The sequence below is a fragment of the Pipistrellus hanaki genome (genome assembly GCF_964339955.1).
Source record: "Pipistrellus hanaki genome assembly, chromosome: 3".
NCBI lineage: Eukaryota > Metazoa > Chordata > Mammalia > Chiroptera > Vespertilionidae > Pipistrellus > Pipistrellus hanaki.
In genome coordinates this window covers 20827272-20850277 of record NC_140505.1, presented here as the reverse complement: position 1 = coordinate 20850277, position 23006 = coordinate 20827272, and the positions used below count along the sequence as shown (strand labels likewise).

Genomic DNA, 23006 nt, shown 5'->3' with positions numbered 1-23006 from the left:
CATCAGACAAAATACAACTCGGATTTATTATACAAAATGTTACCAAAACAGAAATAAAGAGAATCTTTCTCAATCTGATAAAATCTAAAAAACATCTATAGCCCTGACCAGTTTTGTTCAATGGTTGGCCCATGTACCAAAGGATTGTGCATTTGACTCCCAGTCAAGGACACAAAGCTGGGTTGCAGGTTCAATCCCTGACACTGGTTGGAGCATGTGTAGGAAGCAACTAATAGATATCTCTTTCACAATGATTTTTCTCTCAGCCCCTACCCTGCTGCCTTTTTACTTTAAAAAATAATAATAATAAATGGGGGAAAAATATCCTCAGTTGAGCATTATAAACTACAACTAAAATATCTATAGCTGACATCATATTTATGGTTAGATAAGACTTTCCCCTTACACTGGGAACAAGGCCAAGATGCCCCGTTTCACGACTCCTGTCATAATCCTAATCTTAATCCTATGTAATAAGAGCCTAATATGCTAAGTGTCTGGTCACTTCTATAATTGAAACTTTGTAGCCTTGAGTGGAGGCCAAGGCTGGCTAGGGTATGTGGAAAGCTTGACTTCCTCCATTGCCGGGGAAACCTATGCTTTCCTCCTGCTCTCTGTGGTTATAGCCATCTTGGTTGGGTTTATTTGCATATTTGCTCTGATTGGCTGGTGGGTGTGGCTGTGGGCATGGCTTGTGGGTGTATCGGATTGATGGTTAATTTGCATATTACTACTCTTTTTATTCAAATGGTCGTTATTAAATGGATGGGAAAACAGATTGTGGTATATCCAAACAATAAAATATAACTCAAAATAAAAAGGAAATACTAGTATGACATAAAACCATGTGGCTGAATCTCAAAAAATACTGTATTGAAAGGAAGAAGCTAGATACAAAGAATATGTGTTGTATGATTTCTTTCATATGACTTTTTTTGTTGTTAATCCTCACCCAAGAATATTTTTTCCATTGATTTTTTAGAGAGAAAGGAAAGAAGAAGGGAGCAGGAGCAACAAAAGTATCAATGTGAGACGCATGGATTGGTTACCTCCCACACAAGCCCTGACCAGGGCCAGGTATCAAACCTGCAACACAGGAACATGCCCTTGACCTAGAATCAAACCTAAGACCCTTTCGTGTTCAGGCCAATGCTCTAGCCACTGAGCAAACGGGCCAGGACTCATATGAATTTCTTGATCAAGTAAAACTGACAAAATCAGAAGTGGTCTGAAGTTGAGAATAGGTGGAAATGACTGCAACTTTTGGGTATAATGACCAAGTTTGGGTTATAATGAAAAAAAAATCGGCACCAATGCTTATATACATTTGTCAAAATTCATCAATCTGTATATTTAAAATTAGTAAATTTTATTGTATGTAGATTATGCCCCAGTAAAAATAAAGAGTAAAGAGAGAAAACTTGTTCTACCAAATGGTAAAACATAATACCAAAAAAAAACACATAGTAGTTAAAACAATAAGATATATGCACAAGTATATTCAAATCCATGTACATATCAAACCCTAATATTATTTCCATCTATTTATTTTATAATCATAGAAATTTATGACATCTGCTGTATTGGTACAAATACTTCATTTTCTAGAATCATTATATCCTAGACTTTTTTGCATTCAGAGTTTCAGGATTTCCCATCAAAATCCCCCAATTGTTCAGAGTGTAATATTAACACAGATATCTCTTGAGAAGTCAGACCCTAAAGGATACTTGAGAGCCCTTTATCACATTAATATTCAATAAGACATTTATAAAATGTCCAAAGGTTAAGCGTAGGTTTGGAAAGATCTTATATATTCAGTCTGGTACTAGAAACCTCATTCTAAACTCCCATTTTTTTCCATCAGCATTAATTTTTTGGAGTACATTTTATATTTGTTCAAAACTTTTTCATGTATATAACTTAGACAGTATATTCTTGCATGTATTTCAACCTTAACTTCACAAAGAGATTAACTGTAACAATAAATGTACTTATCAATTTTCCTAGTTATCAGACTTACATCCACAGTACCACAGTCACAATCTTCAGGAGTCTCCACTTTGCCGTTGCCACAGACTGCTATTGGAGGCACTTGCATTTGTGGCTTATTCTGAAGACATTTGGCACCCATATTTAAAGTGAAGCTTTTAAAGTCACTCAAACTGCAATTGCTAAAAGTCTTCACACCACTGGACTGCCTAAAGATAAATCCGTATAATGTTGTTGCAGCATACTCTTGAAAACAAAATTCTATCATATAAATTAATTAATTTCAAAACACAAAATTCAATAAAAAAAATTCTAAATGTTCATAATGAAAGCTTAGAGGCCAAAATCATTATTGAGGAAATCATATGATTTAATCACTGGAATACATGTCCTTATGAAAACAACTCAATAGCAAAAACAAACAACGAACTAGAAAATGGATAAAGGCTTAAAAAGAAGACACAAAGTGCAAGATGCACAAAGTCACTAAAATTAGGGAAATGCAAGTCCAAACCACAATGAGATATCACCTCATACATGTCAGAATGGCTCATTTTTTTTAAAGTAACTACTGGTAAGGTTGTGAAGAAATCAAAACCCTGGAACACTATTGATGGGAATGTAAATTGGCACTGCTGCTACAAAAAAAAAAAAAAAATAGAGAGGTTCCTCAAAAAATTAAAAATATAGCAACCCATATGATCCAAAATTCCCGTTTCTGAGTATATATATTAAAGTCCCCTTGTATGACTATGTTACTGTTGATCTTTCATTTTATGACAATCAGTTTGCTTTATTTATTTAGGTGCTCCTATGTTGGGTGTTTACAAGGGTTATATCCTCTTATTGGATTACTAGAGGCCCGGTGCATGAAACTGGTCTGGGGGGGTAGGGGGTGGGGTAATGTGTCCCTCAGCCCAGCCTGCACCTCTCCAAACTGGGACCCCCTCAAGGGATGTCTGACTACCCATTTAGGCCCGATCCTAAATGAGAAGTTGGACATCCCTCTCACAATCCAGGACTGCTAGCTCCCAACTGCTTGCCTGCCTGCCTTCCTGATTGCCCCTAACCATTCCCCTGCCAGCCTGATTGATACCTAACTGCTCCCCTGCCAGCCTGTTTGTCCCTAACTGCTGTCCCCTGCAGGTCTGGTGACCCCTACCTGCCCTCCCCTACAGGCCTGGTCCCCCCAACTGCTCTCCACTGCAGACCTGGTTCACCCCCAACTGCCCTTCCCTGAATGCCCAGTCACCCCCAACTTCCCTCCTCTGCCAGCCTGGTTCCTCCCAACTTCCCTCCCCTGCTAGCCATCTTGTGTCCACATGGGGGCAGGATCTTTGACCACATGGGGGCAGCCATCTTGTGTGTTGAAGTGATGGTCAATCTGCATATTACTCTTTTATTAAATAGGATAGAGGCCTGGTGCATGGTGGGGGCCAGTTGTTTTGCCCTGAAGGATGTCCTGGATGAGGGTGGGGTTCCCTTTGGGCGAGTGGCCTGTGATGGTTTGCAGGCCAGACACACCCTCTGGCGACCCAAGTGGAGGCCCTGGTATCTGGAGTTTATTTATCTTCTACAATTGAAACTTTGTAGCCTAGAGCGGAGCCAAGCCTTCTGCTTGCTCCTTGGCAGCAGCATTTCTATTGGGGTTTATGTATCTTTTATAATTGAAACTTTGTAGCCTGGAGCAAAGGCCTGGACAGGCCAGGGTGTGCAGGAAGCTTGGCTTCCTCTATTGCCTGGGGAAACCCTAGCCTCCCATTCTTTCAAGCTCTGTGGCTGCCACCACTTCTGTTTGGATTTGTTTACCTTATGTAATTGAAACTTTGTAGCCTTGAGTAGAGGCCTAGGTCAGCAAGGGCAGGAAGAAAACTTGGCTTCCTCCTTTGCCTGGGAAACCTCCTGCTCTCTGTGGCTGTAGCCATCTTGGTTGGGTTTATTTGCACATTTGCTCCTGATTGGCTGGTGGGCATGGCTGGTGGGTGTAGCTTATGGGTGTAGCTGAGTGATGATTAATTTGCATGTTACTCTTTTATTAGATAGGATTCTCTTTATCATTATGTTCTCATTTGTCTCTTTTATAGTATTTGTTCTAAAGTTTATTTTGTCCGATAATGTATCTTGCAGATTGGAATTGTTATCCTTGACTCTTCTTAATAGTACATCTCCCTCCATGCTCCTCTTACACTGACTATTTCCTGTTTATATTTCATAGTAGTTGGTCCATTTATAGATTTTGTGTGCTATATGTAAACACTATAGTTGTGCTTCAAATGTTTAAAATGAACATAATAAATAAATCTTTAAATAGCATTTAAAAACTTACACAGCCTCGGGATTCATTACACAAATGGCTCCTGAACACTGGCACTTATTTGAGTCATCATATGATATTCCCAGATTGAGTCCCAGCATCTGGGTAACAATTACTGAAAATGCCTCCAAAGTTATATCCTCGGAATACTGCATTAACAACAAAGAAAATGAAAATGAAAGACAATTCATTGAAGGGTGTTAGAAATATTTTTCCTAATTTTGAACATTTTTATTGTTCTATCAAGTACTTTAAGAATAGGTAAATACAGCCCCTTGGACAGGTGAGAAGCAGATGCTCTTTTTATGAAATTTTATTGAGATACTAGAGGCCTGGTGCACGACATTTGTGCATTGGGGGTGGGGGGTCCTCAGTCCAGCCTGGGCCCTTTCACAGTCTGGGAGCCCTCAGGGGATGTCTAAATGATGACTTAGGCCCGCCCCCGTGGCCAAGAGTTGGGAGAGGCTCCTGACACTGCGGTGCTTGCCAGCCATCAGCCCCCTTCTGGCTGAGCAGCACTCCCCCATGGGAGCACACAGACCACGAGGGGGAAGCTCCTGCATTGAGTGTCTGCCTCCTGGTGGTCAGTGTGTGTCATAGCAACCAGTTGTTCCACCACTGAATCAATTTGCCTATTACCCTTTTATTATATAGGATAAGCATATTGAGTTGGTGCCAGGCTTTACCCTAATTAAACATTTGCATAATTAACAAAATAAGTATATAAAAGGGCTGTTTTAAATTATATTTTGGCTATCTGAACCATGATCTTCAAGTTACCTAATTTCTAGAGAAACCAAGATGGCAGCATAGGTAAATGCCTAACTGCAGCCTCACACAACAATTTCAAAAAATACAACTAAAATACAAAATGGACATTATCCAGAACTACAGGAAAGTTGACTGACTGGAAATTCTACAACTATAAGGAAAGAGAAAACCAGAAGGAAAATCGGAGGAGCTGTCAAAACCTAAGGTACGGAGACACAATGCACGCGTGGGGAGAGGACTGAGCCTGAGAGGAGGGGGCAGCTGAGGGCCTGCCTGGCGTTCCCTAGCAGGAAGGAGATAAAAGCTCCAGACTGTGCTGAACCCCAGTTCCAACTGTGCGGGGGTCATGATCTGGTGGGATCTCCCTTTTCCGCATCCCGCATGGAAAGAGAGATGAACGAACCGGTTCTAAGTGGAGGCAGCCAGGGATTGAGAAATAATAGAAATAAAGAGAAATATAGCAGGCAGTGACAGTATTGAGACCTTAATTTCTCTTTCCATGTTTATCTATATCTTTGGTATATTCTCCTGTGAAAATGTATCACGGCTGAAAATAAAATAAACATGCAATAAAATTTACTTGGGGAGAAAGATTAAAAAAAAAAAAAAAAAAAAAAAAACCCACCCCAAAACCTGGCTCCTCAAACATTCCTAAAGGGGGATCTCCTTGAAAAATGTTAAACAAGGTTGGCAAGCTAATGCACTATTTTTAGTCACATTGAAGCCTTTTAATAATTTGGCCATTTAAACCTAGGTCACAATGTCCTAGGGCAAGCCTGTCAAACTTACAGCCTGCGGGCTACATGTGGCCCACAATGGATATTTTTTGCAGCCCAGCCAATAAAATGGTATGTAAGAAATGTTTTAATAAAAATTTCTTTAACTTAAAAAAAAAAAAAAAAGAAAAGAAAGAAAGAAAGAAAGAAAGGAAGGAAGGAAGGAAGGAAGGAAGGAAGGAAGGAAGGAAGGAAGGAAGGAAGGAAGGAAGGAAGGAAGAAAGAAAGAAAGAAAGAAAGAAAGAAAGAAAGAAAGAAAGAAAGAAAGAGAGAAGATACAGAGATAGATTTTAAGCTGGGAGGGCCACTGAACTACTCTGCTGGAGAGGCAGATGACAACCTCCTAAACCACGCAGCACATCTATTTATTCTCCAATCCAACAAGGGGGTTTCACAGGAAAACAAGGAGCCTGGGAGGGCCCAGATCCCACCCACTCCTTCCTCTGGACAAACACAAGCCAGGAACTAAGAACATCTCCGCACTCACAGGGTGGGAGTTCAACTAACATGACTCCGCCAATATCCCGGGCCCAGTCAGCAACAATCTAAAGAATAGATTGTTGTCTTCCCATTTGGCCTTCTACAAGACTGCACTGAACCCCAAGTTCTGGGCGAGACCCTGGGGACCCAGGCTCATACGGAGGGAATTTAGGCTGTAAGACAGAAACTCAGGGGAACGGCGAAAGGCAGAGTCTTGGAGGCACGCAGGTTGCACGCAAAGGACAGACTGTTGACTGTGCCACTGGATTGCCCTAGCAGGAAGGAGACAAAAGCTCCGGACTGTGCTGAACCCCAATTCTGACTACACTGAACCCCAGTTCTAGGCCAGACCCTAGGGACTCAGGCTCATACGGATGGAATCTGGGCTGTAAAGCAGAAACTCAGGGGAGCGGCGAAAGGCAGAGTCCTGGAGGCACACACGTTGCGCACAAAGGACAGACTGTTGACTGTGCCACTGGATTACCCTAGTGGGAAGGAGACAAAAGCTCCGGACTGCACTGAACTCCACTACCAACCCCACTTCCAACTGCACTGAACCCCAGTTCCAGGCTCATTGGGGGAGAGACTAGACTGTCTGGTAGCGGGCGAAACTCTTGGGCACCTTTCTCTCAGAGGTGCTTGCAGTGAGTACCAAAGGACACTTAGGAACACTGAGACTCAGGAACCTCATAGGGCGGGGCTGACGGGAAGCCAAGGCTGTAGGATCCACCCTGAAACTTTGCCCCATCCAAGCTGAGCACAGAGGCTTTTGCAATTTTCCAAGTCTAGTCAAATAAGGCTGTCTCCCAGCATAGACACAGCTGATCCTCAGAGCCAATTGGCCTGGAGGTCAGTTGCTCCCAATGATACCAACAACAATCAAGACTTAACTACAGTAAGGCTATACACATAGTTCACAAAGGGGTGTACCAAGAGTGTCCACCTCAGGTAACTGGGAGGCTGACCCACTGAACCATATAGGACACCTTAGCACACAAAGCCACCCTACCAACTCAGGGAAGCTGTGAAAATGCTGAGACAAGAAAACGATCACAAACAAAAAAAAATGGAGGACAAAAAGCGACTGGATATAGATTTCAAAACCACGCTTATAAGGTTTTTCAAGAATTTCCTAGAAAAGGCTGATAAAATAAACAAGACCTATGAGGATATGAAAAGGGATCAACTAGAAATAAAGAATATATTGTCTGAAATAAAAAATATTATACAGAGTCCTAAAAACAGAATGGAAGATCGCAAGAATCAAGTCAAAGATTTGGAACAAAAAGAGCCAGAAGACACTCCTCCACAGAAGCAAGAAGACAAGAGAATTCAGAAAGTTGAATATAATGTAAGAAACCTCTGGGACAACTTCAAGCGAACCAACATCAGAATTATGTGGGTCCCAGAAAAACAGAGAGAGCAAGATACCGAAAACATACTGGAAGAAATAGTGACAGAAAACTTCCCCCACCTGTTGAAAGAAATTGACTTACAAGTCCAGGAAGCGCACAGAACTCCAAACAAAAGGAATCCAAAGAGGACCACACCAAGACACATCATACTTAAAATTCCAAGAGCAAAAGACAAAGAGAGAATATTAAAAGCAGCAAGAGAAAAGCCAGTAACAGAAACCATGCAGGCCAGACGGGAATGGAAAGAAATATTCAAGGTGATGAATAGCAAGAACCTACAGCCAAAAATACTCTACCCAGCAAAGCTATCACTCAGAATCGAAGGCCAGATAAAGAGCTTCACTAATAAAAAAAAAAAAGCTAAAAGAGTTCATCACCGTCAAACCAGAATTATATGTATTGCTGAAGGGGGTTCTTTAGGAAAGGGAAGAAGATAAAGATAGAAATTATGAACAACAAATACCTAACTATCAACAAGTGAATCTAAAAACCAAGGGAATTAAAAAAATCTGATGAACAATATTAACTGGTGAATATAATAGAATCAGAGGCATGGAAGGGGAGTGGACTGACGACTCTCGGGAAAAGAGGGAGTGGGGGTGTGGGAAGAGACTGAACAAAAACTGTGCACCTATGGATGAGGACAATGGGTAATGGGGAAAGGACAGAGGGTGGAGTGGGAACCTGGTGAAGGGGAGCAATTGAGGAGGGGGCACGGAAGAGGAACACATTTGTAATAATCTGAATAATGATTTATTTTTTAAAAGTTACCTAATTTCTTATGACAGCTCTTATGTACACTTAAAATAATCCACATAATATCCACTTCTGAGCTTATGAAGTGCCCACATGACAAAACACTGAGTTTAAGTGTGATATCTGCTTCCTGTTAGCATTGTCAATGACATAGGAACTGGTATCAAGGGAAATCACATTCTTCCATTAGGCTTCTTATATATTTAACAAGTACACATATAACCTCCTTGCCAAGGAAAATAGTACACTTAGTGTTGTTTTTTGTTATCATTTCTGATGGGCATAAGGTAAATATTTCATTAAGTTTTAACTTGCATCTCATATATTTCTGACAAATTGGCTTTTTGTGTGAAGTATTTAAATATCTTGTCAATTTTCTATTGCATTAGCCTTTTTATTGATTTGTGATTTATATATTCTGTATGAGAGTAATTCTTAGTCATGCATTGCAAATACTTTCCCTACTCCGTGGCTTGTTTTTACACTCTCTTAATGTCTTTTCATGAACAAAATTTCCTTAATTTGATGTGGTCTAATGCATCCTTTATCATTAGTGTTTTTGTGTGTCCACTTTCCCTATGCCATATTATGAAGCTATGTTCCTTTTTTACCTTCCAAGAATTTATGTTTAATTTTACATATAGATTTACAATCTACCTAAGTTTTATATTTTGAATAAAAGTGAAATTACATTTATCAAAAAAAACTATCCTCTATTATCAGACTTTTGGTTATCAGATTGCAGTGTATACTGATGTCAAATTATGTTGTACACCTGAAACTTATAAGTATAATATACCAATAATAGCTCAATAAAATAAAATAAAAAACATTGCACACTAGCAAGTACATGAAAATCATCTTTGTAAAAATTTTATTATAGCCCTAGCTAGTTTGGCTCAATGCATAGAGCATCAGCCAGCAGACCAAAGGATCCAGAGTTTGATTCCAATCAAGGGCACATACCTTGGTTGCAGGATCCTCCCTAGCAGGAAGGTTGCAGGACCAGGTCAGGGCACATGCAAGAGGCAACCAATTGATGTCTTCGTCTCACATCGATATTTCTCTCTGTCTTTCCCTCTCTCTCTTATATTCTCTCTAAAAATCAATGAAAAAATGTCCTCAGGTGAGGATTTTTTTTTTTAATGCCTATCATTTGTCTATTTCTAAACTCTCTATTCTAATCCATCGTCTATTTGTCTACCGCTGTTTTAATCACTAAAGATTTATGGTAAATAAGTTTTACTATCAATTACAGTATGGCCCTTTGATGTGGTTTTCATCACCTTAGCCATCCTGAATGGGAGAGCAGCTGCCTGCCTGATAGCCCCTAGCCACTCGCCTGCCTGCCTGATTGCTCCTCACTGCCTCTGCCTCAGCCCCCACCATGGCTTCCTCTGAAAGAATGTCTGGAATAATGTCCGGAAGGTCGTTCAGCTATCCCACCTAATTAGCATATTACCCTTTTATTATTATATATTTTTCATTAGGCTCACCAGGGGAAAGGCTCACACAAGTTTTAACTGCACCATCCAAGTAACACATTGTCTCTATTCATGGAGCATGGCTCCCTCTTATATGAGGTCAGAGAAATGTGGTCCCTAAATTGGCACATGCTTTCCAGCCACAGCTTATTCTATGTTATCAGACTGTCACCTATGATACATTATTGTCACTTGTTTGAATTTAATATTGGGTCTCTTTTGATCTCACCAGACACAACTATTATTGATGCTTGCAGGCCATATTCAAACTATTACTCTTCATTCCCTCTGCTCAGATCTCCCATTTAGGATCATTTCCATTTTTATATTTATTAAAATATTTATTAAAATATAGTATTATATATATACATATATATTATGTAATGCATATTATACATAAGCTACTTTTTAATATTTCTATTTTTGTTATTTATATTTTATTATTTAAGTAGTACCTATTTACCTTAGATAATGTCCATTTATTATGTGCTATGAAAAATAAGAGATGTAAAATAGCTGTACACTTCTCATATTCATTGTCTATAGAACTTTAGTACTTTATATACAGGGTGATTTAATAATTAAACCAAGAGATAGGATTTTACAGTATTTTGAATATATAAATAATATTAACTATTGAATAAAAATATATTATTACTAAAGGCCCAGTTCATGGATTCATGCACCAGTGTGGTCCCTTGGCTTGGTCTGCACCCGTTGCAATCCGGCACCCATTGGAGATGTCAGACTGACAGTATTGTTCAGATCCCCACAGGCCAGGCTGAGGGACCCCACCAGTGCATGAATCCATGCACTGGGCCTCTAGTATGCATTTTTCCTAAAGAATGTTATTTATAATTTTCCTTAGTGATATTGGACTGTGGCAAAGCAGTGGAGGCAAAGAAATAAACAGGGGGAAAATGGAAAATAAGGTGATAACATTAATTCCAAAACTAATGACTATTGATAAGCAAAAGAACATTTATAATTTAAATTAAAATATAGATATTTTCATATTCAATCGAGAAAATTTATTCAGTTCTATTCTATTTACAAGAAATACTCCTAAACTGCTAGGATTCAATGTAATTGCATGAGATAAAAAATTCAACATAAAAATGACTTAAATAGAAATTTCTCACATACATAAAAGAAGCTTCTTCATTTTTAGGGATCTGAGCTTCTTCCAGCTTCCTATTCTATCTTTCTGAAATAAAGCACTTGCCTTCATATGGCATTTTAAACAGACCAATATCACTAAGGAAAATTATAAATAACATTCTTTAGGAAAAATGGAAATGATCCTAAATGGGAGATCTATAATAATAAAAGGGTAATATGCTAATTAGATGGGACAGCTGAACGACCTTCCGGACATTATTCCAGACATTCTTTCAGAGGAAGCCACGGTGGGGGCTGAGGCAGAGGCAGTAAGGGGCAATCAGGCAGGCAGGCGAGTGACTAGGGGCTATCAGGCAGGCAGCTGCTCTCCCTTTCAGAATGGCAGGCAGACATCCACCCCGCCCGGGGACCTGGACTGCAAAGGGGCACAGGCCAGGCTAAGGGACCCCTTCAACCCCCAATGCACAAATGTTGTACACCGGGCCTCTAGTATACATAATAGAGTGGGCTAAATATGTATAGTGATTGCTTCCTGAATGTGAAGAGGCCAGATTATATGAATTTCCTTACATGTTCTCATATGTACTTTAAAAAATTGACATGAATAAAATTACTTTCTAACTTAAAAATATATATATTACTTAAACTTGTTTTTTAATATATTTTTATTGATTATATTGATTTCAGAGAGGAAGGTAGAGAGAGAGGTAGAACATCAATGATGAGCGAGAATCATTGATTAGCTGCCTCCTACATGCCTCCCACTGGGGATCAAGCCTGCAACCTAGGCATGTGCTCTGACCGGGAATTGAACTATGGCCTCCTGATTCATAGGTTGATATTCAACCACTGAGCACCCAAGTTGGTCTTAAACTTGTTTTTTAAAAGAATGAATAGAGTAGGTAAGTGACTCAACAATTACTTCACCTTTCTATGATGCATCTAATTGTTCAAATAATTTATATAAAATATTTCAGAATTATAAATATTTAAAATACATATAGAAATTTGTTCTAAATACTATTTGAAATATTTTGTAATTTTTTTTATTATCCTTTTCATTTGTCTTTATTTTAAAGCTATTTTATCTGTTAGACTATTTCTCCAACTTTATGTCTATAAGCAAGATTCTACTCGGATTACAGAAATTTCTTTGCAATAATTTCATGATACACTATTCTATATGTTAAATAGTGCATATACATTTAATATTTTTATTTCACTTTTTAACTTCTAAATAATTGCAACAAGACACTTGTTCTACAGAATACGTTTCCTTCTGTACGCTTCAAATTTTCTTTTATACTTCAAATATTTAAGTTACTGAAAATAAATGCACTTTCTAAGTATAAATATAAATGTAAACTATATAAAATAATGCTATAATATTAGGTAATTCTTTTTTTAAACATTTTTAAAAATATATTTTATTGATTTTTCACAGAAAGGAAGAGAGAGGGATAGAGAGCTAGAAACATCGATGAGAGAGAAACATCGATCAGCTGCCTCTTGCACACCCCCCACTGCGGATGTGCCCACAACCAAGGTACATGCCCTTGATAGGAATCGAATCTGGGACCTTTCAGTCCGCAGGCCGACGCTCTATCCACTGAGGCAAACTGGTCCAGGCTATTAGGTAATTCTTAAATATATAATTTTAAAATAATTACAGACCAAAGCAATCCCTGCAGAATAATGAGCACTACACATCTTTCCAGGAAATGTTGCTCCCACTTCATCTGGATAATCTCTATACCTAAATAAAATAAGTGTACATTAATAATTCATTTCAACAAATATTTCAAATGTGAGAATTCCTGCTAAAAATTTATCTGTAGTTCATAAAATCCTAGTCTGAAATAAATTGAGGTATAATCTTCCATGTGTACATGTTTCAAATTAAGAAGGTTTTATTAATTAAATGAAAACTGAATTTCTAAAATTTATCCAATTAATCCAAGTTTTGTTGGTTTCCTTTACTATTCTCATAACATTTGGTTAAGTATACCAAAGCCTTTAATAAGAGAATTTAATTATAAACATTCTTCTGAATGACAACAACAAATAGTTTTAACATATGGATTGAAAATATTCACCCTCATGTAGAAAAGATCATCAGTTTCTCAGAAGAATAACTTTCTTATTCTACAATGTAATGTTATTTCTGCTTTAAGTAAGAGCCCATATAAATCATTGTGTAGTAATAGCTCTATTTTAAGAAATCTACATAAATTATTCCATTTAATACTCAAGCCAGTGAAATATATTATTTTATGCCCATTTTAAAAAATCAAACATCAGATGCTAAATATGGTAATGTTTTCAATGTAGCACAACTGATAAGTGTCACTAAAGGACTGGAATTTAGACAATCTGAATCCAGATCCATACTCTCAACCACAAGGGTGTAGAAGTTACCAATATTAATGTCATCTTTAGAACCCCCATCAAACAAACATTCCAGGATGTGTGTAAACAAGCTTGGTATTCAATTCTTAGTTTGAAGTGCCCCTTTGGTGTCAACTGCACTTTACTTCACAACTGAATGGTGTATCCACTGCTGCTTTATTATGTTTATACATAACCCCTCCAGCACTTGTTTTCAAGTATTTGCTCCTAACACCCAACTTTGGCTTTACACTCTTTCTTTGTACAAGATAGTTCTTTAATTAGGTAACCTCCCCCACCAAAAAAAAAAAATCTATGCATACCATTGATGAGCTGGACTCAATAATAGTTTTTACTTAAAATTGCCCACCACCCATTCTCCATATCAAAACAGTTGTCAGGATCTAATGATTTACTTCTTCAATGTTTCTGGTATCCTTAACCTCCTTCAAAGGTTCAGCTATAGTTCCAACTATGAGAATACATTTTATATGTAAGTGCATAGTTTTTTAAAATAACCAGAAATTGTTTTAGTTTCATTGATTCCATAACCTGGAATGTTTTAAACCTCCTTTATATGAATTTAAATGTACCTAACTTTGCCTTCCCACTTCTAACTTACTTACCACTTCTTTAATTTGACTTTTAAATGTTATTTTGAATTAATCCCACCCTCCCCCAATCTTTTTTCTCTTGTAAATTACAAGCAAGTGGAGATAATGTACTATTAATAATATTAATCTTGTAGATTGGCATAAGCAAGATGGCAGACTAATAGTTTGCAGCTGCCATGTCCCCATAGCAACAATGATTATAACAACCACCCACAGATGAGAATAACTTTGTGAGAGTCCAAGAGTCCAGGGGAAAGGTCACAGTGCTCCACTGGAGTGAAAATGAAAATCTAAGAATAGCTCTAGCAGGTTCAGCTCAGTGGATAGAGCATTGGCCTGTGGTCTGAGGGGTCCTGGGTTTGATTTCTATCAAGAGCAAATGCCCAGTTGCAGCTCCATCCCCAGTAGAGGGTGTGCAGGAAGCAGCCAATTAATGATTCTCTCTCATTGATGTTTCTACCTCTCTCTCTCTCCCTCTCCTCTCCTCTCTAAAATCAATGAAAAATATATATTTTTTAAAAATCCAAGAATAGGTGCTCCAAAGAAGGTAAGAATAGTTTCAATTTAGTCACATTACCATTCCCCAAAAACAGCACTGCTCAGTGCTAAGAAAGATGCCCTCAGCCATTATTTCTCCCACAGAAGAGACCATACAGTAAGTCTCAGAACAAGTTTTAATAAATTCAAGAAGGCTGAAATTATATAAAGCATCATTCTAAACATAATGGCAGGAAACTAATAGAAATCCACTATAGAAAGGAAATTGAAAAAATACAAATCCATGGGGAAAAAACAACATCCTATTAAATACCAAAATATCAAAGAAGAAATCAAACAGAAAATCAAAACCTACTTTGAGACAAATAAAAATGAGAACACAACATTCCAAAATGTATAGAATGCAGCAAAAGCAGTTCTAAGAGAAAAGTTCATAGCTATAGAGCAGTGGTTCTCAACCTTTCTAATGCCGCGACCCTTTAATACAGTTCCTCATCTTGTGGTGACCCCAAAACCATAAAATTATTTTCATTGCTACTTCATAACTGTAATTTTGCTACTGTTATGAATCATAATGTAAATATCTGTGTTTTCCAATGGTCTTAGGCAACCTTGCTAGCGGTTCTCAACCTGTGGGTCATGATAACAGTGTTAGAGAACTAACTGAACAGCTAGTGACCTATAGGTTGAGAACCACTGCTGTAGAACCTAAGACCATCGGAAAACACAGATATTTACATTACAATTCATAACAGTGGCAAAATTACAATTATGAAGTAGCAACAAAAATAATTTTATGGTTGGGGGGTCACCATAACATGAGGAACTGTATTAAAGGGTTGTGGCATTAGAAAGGTTGAGAACCACTGCTATAGAGGCCTACCTCAAGAAATGAGAAAAATCCCAATAAACAATTTTCCAACTAAAGGAACTAGAAAAAAGAAGAACAGACAAACACCAAAGTAAGTAAAATGAAGAAAGTAATAAAGATCAGAGTGGAAATAAATGAAACAGAGACTAAAAATAGAAAAAAATAATCAGTGAAACTAAGAGCTGGCTTCTCTAAAAGGATAAACTTTACAAACCTCTAGACAGGCAAGTCTAAAAGAAAGGTGAAAAAAAACAAATAAATAAAATCAGAAATGAAAAAAGAAGATATTTCAACTGATATCACAGAAATACAAAGGATCATTAAAGAAGATTATGAAACAAATTGGACAACCTAGAAAAATGTATAAATTTCTTAAAACATATAATCATCCAAGACTGAACCAGAAAGAAACAGATAATCTGAACAGACCGATCACTAGTAATAAAATTAAAGAAAAAAATCTCCCAAAAAACAATAGCCCAGGACCAAAAGGCATTACAAGTGAATTGTACCAAACATTTAAAGAATAATTAATATCAACCATTATCAAACTATTATTCAAAAAGGAGAGGAGAGAACACTTCCAAACTTATTTCATAGTCTGCATTACCCTGATGCCAAAACTAGACAAGGACACTATGAAAAAATATACATATATGGGATAGTATCCATCATGATCATAATTGCAAAATTCCTCAACAAAATATTAGCAAATTTAATTGAATAGGATCAATACACCATGATGAAGTGGGATTACTCCAGAGATGCAAGGATGGTTCAACACCTAAAAACAACAAAGTGATAATCCATATTAACAAAATTAAGGATAAACATCATATGATCATCTCAATATATGCAGTACAAGCATTAGAGAAAATTCAGCATCCATCATAATTTCAACCAAATAGGTATAGAGGGAATATATCTCAATATAATATAAGCCATATATGACAAGTCAACAGCTGATATACTAAAAAATGAAAAAATGAAAGCTTTTCTTCTGAGATCAGGAACAAGACTAGGTTGCCCACTCTTACCAATGTTATTTAACACTGTATTAGAAGTACTAGCCAGAGCAAGCAGGCAAGAAATAAGCATATATGTATTTGAATCGACCACTCTATCATTATACTAGAGCCCAATGCACAAAATTCGTGCAAGGGGGGAAGGGATCCCTCAACCCGGCCTGCACCCTCTCCAATCTGGGACCCCTTGGGGGATATTCAACCACTGGTTTAGGCCCACAAGGATCGGGTCTAAACTGGCAGTCGGACATCTCTCACAATCCAGGACTGTTGGCTCCTAACCTCTCACCTGCCTGCCTGCCTGATTGCTCCTAACTTCTTCGGCCTGCCAGCCTGATTCCCATCCCCTAACCGCACCCCTGCTGGCCTGATCATCCCCAACTGCCCTCCCCAGCTGGCCCAATCACCCCCAGCTGCCTTCCCCTGCCGGCCATCTTGTGGTGACCATCTTGTGGTGGCCATTTTGTGGCGACCATCTCATTGTAACCATCTTGTGATGACCTGAGGGCAGCCATGTTGTAGCACCCATGTTGTGGCGGCCATATTGTGACAACATTGCACGACACCTCCTAGGCTTTTATTATGCAAGATAATGATCTTTTTGTCCTTATATTCTTTGCCTTAAAGTAAATTTTATCTGACATAGGTATAGTTAACCTAGAATTCTTTTGGTTTCCATTTGCATGGAATATATTATTCTATCCCTTCATACTCAATTGGTGTGCATTCTTATATCTGAAGTGAGTCTCTTGTAGGCATCATATATTTGGGTCTTATTGTTTATACATTTAGCTATTCTTTTGAAGAGATATTTTATTCCATTTACATTTAAAGTAATTATTGATAGCTATGTACTTAATGCGATTTTATTCATTTTTTTCTGGCTGTTTATAACTCTTCATTTCCTCTTCTCTAACTCTTTTTCTATGGGATTTATTTATTTATTTTGTAACAGTATGCTTAGATTCCTTTTATCTTATCCTTTGTGTACATATTATAGGTTTTGGCTTTGTGGTTAGCATGAGACTTAGATAAAACAACTTATATTTGTATCTGTCTATTTTAAGATGAAAGCAACTTCAATTTATACATACTATGAGATTACATTTTTGTTTCCTCCATCCTCACATTTTATGTTTTTGGTGTCACAATTAAATCTTTTTATCTTAACAAATTATCGTAGCTATGACTGTTTTTTACTACTTTGGTCTATTAACCTTTATAAGTAGCTTTATAAGTGATTAACACCATTCTTCCCTCTTTACAAGATTATATTATATTAAGTCTGGAGATACATAGATATATATCAGTGAGATTTATACTTTCATTTCAGCTAAAGATGTCCCTTTAACATTCTTGTGAGGCCAGTCAACCAGAGATGATCATTAGCTTTTGCTTCTGAAAAACTTCTGTTTTGTACACTTCCTTCCCCTCTGCCTTTGGAAGAGTCAGAAATAAATAAAATTGCCTAAATAAAGCTACAAAATTATCTCAGTTCTTTGTTTTCTAAGAATACTGAAACATTATTCTTACATGAATAAATATGCAATATCATGAGGCCTTAGGGTAAGGTAAGATTTTTTCCATTCTAAAAATCTCTGCAATAATTCATCTGCCTCACCAACTGTGAAAATCTTATTTTTGTCTGACCACAATTCCAATGATGACAACACAATAGTAATGTTAAGTTGAGCAAATACCTAAAAACAAAAGAGATAATACATGAAAAAATTACCTTTGTGTTATTTTTAATGACTGAGAAATCAATTCAATGTTTTGACAAATTTATGCTCAGTTTATGTGGACAATTATTCAGAAATGTCACATCAAGTTAATAAAAATTATAATTTTAAAACTAGTATGAATTTTTCAAAATTAGTATGAAAAAGAAAATACTCACTGAATTTACAAGGCCAATAATTTCAATGACTTTCTCTGTTGCTAACATGCTATCAGAGCCCAAAAAATCATACTGAAAAACAAAATTAATTTTAAATTAAATACAAACTTGTTATGTAACATGTTTAAGATTTACTCTCCATCTACTTTCAGAGGATTGAGGCTGCTTTGGGGTTAGAACCATTATAAACCAATAACAAATTTTAAAAAATGGATGTAAATCGAATCACTCATGTATGCTGGTGAGAATGTAAAATGACTCAGCCATTCTGGAAGTAGTTTTGGAATATTTTTCAAAACAAATAATGGACTTACCATATGACCCAGCTGTAGTCCAAGACATTTATCCTCCCAACATAAAAACTGATACCTCTGCCCAAAAACAAACAAGCAAAAACCCTACACATAAGTGTTTATAACAGTTGTATTCAAAAAAGCCAAAAACTAGAAACAACTCATATATCAATCAATGGTTAACTAGTTAAACAAACTGTGGTATAATCATACCATGGAATACTACTCAGTAATAAAAAGGAACTAAACTTTTGGCACATGGAATAGCTTGGATAAATCTCAAGAAAAGTATGCTGTGTGTAAAAGAAATCTCAATAGGATACATATTACATGATAACATTTATACAATACTGCTGAAATCACAGATATAGAGAACAGATTAGTGACTGTCAGGGTTAGGTGTAGGAAGAGGAGATGGCTGTTACTAAAAAAAATTAAAAGAATCTTGTAGTTATGGTATGAATGTCATGACTGTGGGGTAGTTATGCAAGGCTACATTTGTGATACTTTCACATAAAACCACACACACACACACACAAATTTTATGTGTGTGTGTGTGTGTGTGTGTGTGTGTGTGTGTTGAAATCTGAATAGATTATACTGAAGTACAAATGTCAAATCCTATATCTATAAATCATAACTCTGAAGTTCACTATTCCTTTGATGTTCCATATGAACCTCAAATTAAACATATTCAATCTAAGTTCCTCATCCATACCCAAAAAACCAGCTCCTACTTACATTTCCATTACTACAGAGAGTAGTACTATCATCTATGGCCTTCCACATTTATTATACTACACATTCCACGAGAGCAGAACTTTTTCTGTTTTGTTCACTCCTGGATAGCCAATAAGTAGAAAAGTAATCATACTCAATAAATTTAAGTGAACAGATAAATCTAATCAATTTAACAAGCCTTTTTAATTCAATCTTATCAGTAACTTTTATAATTGTCCTTTTATTTCTATTCCTATTACTAATTCCTATTAATAAACTATACCTTGATTATTGAAATAATCTTTTAAATAGTTCCTCCTCCAATTTTCTCACCAGCAATCCAGTCACTACACTATATTTTTAAGTGGTGATTCTCCCAAAACACCTATCAGAAAGATCACATGCACCCCTATTTTCATAGCAGCATAATTTCCAAAGTGCCCATCAGTAGATGAGCAGATAAAAAAAAAAAAAAGATGTTACATCTACACAATGGACTACTATGTAGCTATAAGAAAGAAGGAACTCTTATCCTTTGCAATAGCACAGATAGACCTGAAGATTATTATGATAAGCAAAGAAAGCCAGTCTGAGAAAGACAAATTTCACATGATCTCACTTATATGTGGAATTTAATGAACAAAACCAATTAATGAACAAAATAAGACCAGAGGCAATCAATGTTTATTAAAGAATATCTAAATATGTATGTATAAGAACATAGAAAGGATATATTTAATCAGCATTATATGGTTGGCAAACCTGATAATTTAGACAATGAACTTTTAAAACAACTCTCAAAATTTATAACATAATCTTGAAACAAAATGATTTACATATGGTAATCCAAAATATTACTTGGAAACTGAGTCATATTTACTGGAAGTATCTCAATTTTCTCTTAAATGTTCACTTTCCCCTTTCCCCTACACTCGAATAAATCAAGTATTATCATATCCTTCTCCAAATTTCACCTGGCTTTGACCTTCAACTCTGGTTTCCTGGCAAAGCTCTACAATCCTACAAATAGAACTGGTAATGAGTATAATTTATATTCTTTGTGGTAGTCCACAGGTGTAACACCCAATGCTTATCAATGAAACAAAATCTAGAAAATATATTTTTATCCCTGTTTTTTGAAATCTTTGAAAAATAGGGGAAACAAAACCAGAATGGGTTGAGTGCAAACCAAGTTATTACTCCAAGGTCCTGAAGTGCATAAGTGTTCAAATTGTTTACAGGAATCGGGCATCTAGAGGTGCGTTCAAACCAGGTAAACAATAGATTGGAACAGGTGCACTAATAAAAACTGCTTTAAAAAAATCCTGACATTAAAGTAAACATTTCCCACAAATAGCTATACTACCATCACTTTTGTGCCAATAAATATTTTATAGGACAAAATGTTCTCTAGACTATATACGGCTCTTCAAGTGCAAACAAGAATTAAAAGCTTAAAGAATGTAATGTAAAACAAATATTACAATTTAAAAATATTACGGGTTGACAGAAGCCCCAAAGAGATGAAGCACCATGTAAAGATTTTGAATAAAAAATTACTGATAGAACTAGTATAATTTTGACAATGTGTTGTTTTTTTTTCAGTTTGCAAATGTTTTCACTGTTCAATGATTTAAGAGTAAAACTATTAGTCTTTAAGTTCCTATCTAGCGAGGTATAATCATATATTCATATAAAATATTTAAAAGAAAAACACATACCAAAACTTTGTCCACCACAATATGCATTTCTAGATAAAGAGGAATTAAGTCTTGAGCTGAATCTGACTAGAAAAGAAAAGTGGTATTTAAAAACATAAAAGCTTTCGTAAATTGTTTATTCTAAACTTTTACATTTTTCTCCACCTTCATTCAGGCATGGTTGACATAAAGCTGCATTTAAGGTGTAATATTTGATGTCTATATATGTATACATTAGAGGCCCAGTGCATGAAATTCATGCACTTGGGGGGGGTGGGTCCCTCAGCCTGGCCTGCACCCTCTTGCAATCCAGGAGCCCTCGGGGGATGTCCAACTGAAGGCAAGGAGCAGGCCTAGGCCACAGTAGTTGGACATCCTTAGGGCTTCGCGGAGGTGGGAGAGGCTTTCACCAGCCATGAGCCCAATTTACATGGCTATACATGACAATCCTGCTTATGACATTTTAATTATATCTATAAATGCATTAATATTGATTCTTTGGTTATGAATGCAACCTTTATAAATATTAGCTTTATTGAATCACAGAAATATAGAGATAAAAGCAGAAACTGAAACACACTAATTTTTAGAAAGTTATAAGAAATAAGTTAAGAATTAAAAGTAAAAGATAGATTGTTGCAAGAGGGAACACTGATATATGCTGATATATCACTCAAGGAAAATTGTAAGACTAAGAAAAGATGAAGCTATTCTTAAGAAAAGGATATTTGCTATAACTATCCATAAAGTTAATAAATTTTTTAAAAATAAATTTTAAAATGCAGTAACTATATTAAAAATAGTAATAAAGTATATGCAACTTACTTTTTCACTTATGAAAATGCTATAGTCCATTGGTTTTTGTCCTAAGCTACGGCTATTTTCAGTATGAACTGCAAACATATTGTTTTCGTTTTTTAATTTATAAAGAAGATGCTGAAATTCAACTTCAACTTCGAGAGGTTCAATTCCGTAAGAAACCTTTTCAAACTGCAGTAATCCTCTGTAAAAATAAGGATGACAAACTTAAGTGTTTTTGGTCAACTTTTACAAAACTGACAGGATCAAAAAAGAAAATACAGACCATTTTTGAGTATATTTTGACCCAAAACCTTTTATATTTTGGATATGACTCTGAAGAGACAAAACATCTCCAATCCACACAATTAATTTCTCATTTCACTTTATGATTATAAATGCAGCAGAAATTATGTAATGAATGCTAGGTGTAGTGCACAGAATTAACAATGATCAAGTAGTTCCCCATCCTCCAAGTCAGTGACTTAAAGAAGGCAATACAGAAATCATGATGAATTTTTCTCTGGTTTATACTACCTTAGAAAAATGATTACAAGTGCTAACATAATAAAATTAGAGACTCGGTGAACAGATTTGTTCACCAGTGGGGTCCCTCAGTCTGGCCTGTGCCATCTCACAATCTGGGATCCCTCAGGGGATATCATAGTAGTGCAGCAAAGCAGCAGACAGCTGGGGAGGAGCCCGAGCCCAGGCTGAACACCACTCCCACTCATCCTGGCCCTACTGCACCTGCTGCCACCCCTCAGGAGCACTGCTGCAGCTGTGCTCACCAGCCATGAGCCCAATGTCTGGCACCTGAGCGGGGGCGCACCTGCTATGGAAGCACACTGACTGCAAGGGGCCAGCTCCTGCATTGAGTGTCTGCCCCCTGGTGGTCCATGTGTGACACAGTGACTGGTCAAATGGTCAAACAGTCAAACAGTTGACCTGTCGTGTAGGGTTTTATATAAATATATATAAATAGCAATTTTATTTAAAAAACAAATTTCACAGTAGTTATGAAAAGGTATTTATTTTGTTTGTGCCTATTGTCTAAATAAGAAATTTAAAGCAAGATTTTAAGAAGGA

The 23006-nt window shown here is 36.7% G+C and overlaps 1 protein-coding gene across 1 annotated transcript in view; it reads right to left on the bottom strand.

Moving 5' to 3' along the window:
- ADAM32 (ADAM metallopeptidase domain 32) overlaps window positions 1-23006 on the bottom strand; it is a gene marked incomplete at both ends in the record, with an annotated part of 88367 nt that overhangs the window by 48443 nt on the left and 16918 nt on the right. The window contains 7 exons of the mRNA XM_084876257.1: window positions 2024-2201; window positions 4319-4455; window positions 12785-12866; window positions 18040-18206; window positions 18407-18478; window positions 21141-21206; window positions 21945-22122. Coding sequence (XP_084732383.1) covers window positions 2024-2201; window positions 4319-4455; window positions 12785-12866; window positions 18040-18206; window positions 18407-18478; window positions 21141-21206; window positions 21945-22122 — 880 coding nt within the window. The remainder of the gene's footprint in view (window positions 1-2023; window positions 2202-4318; window positions 4456-12784; window positions 12867-18039; window positions 18207-18406; window positions 18479-21140; window positions 21207-21944; window positions 22123-23006) is intronic.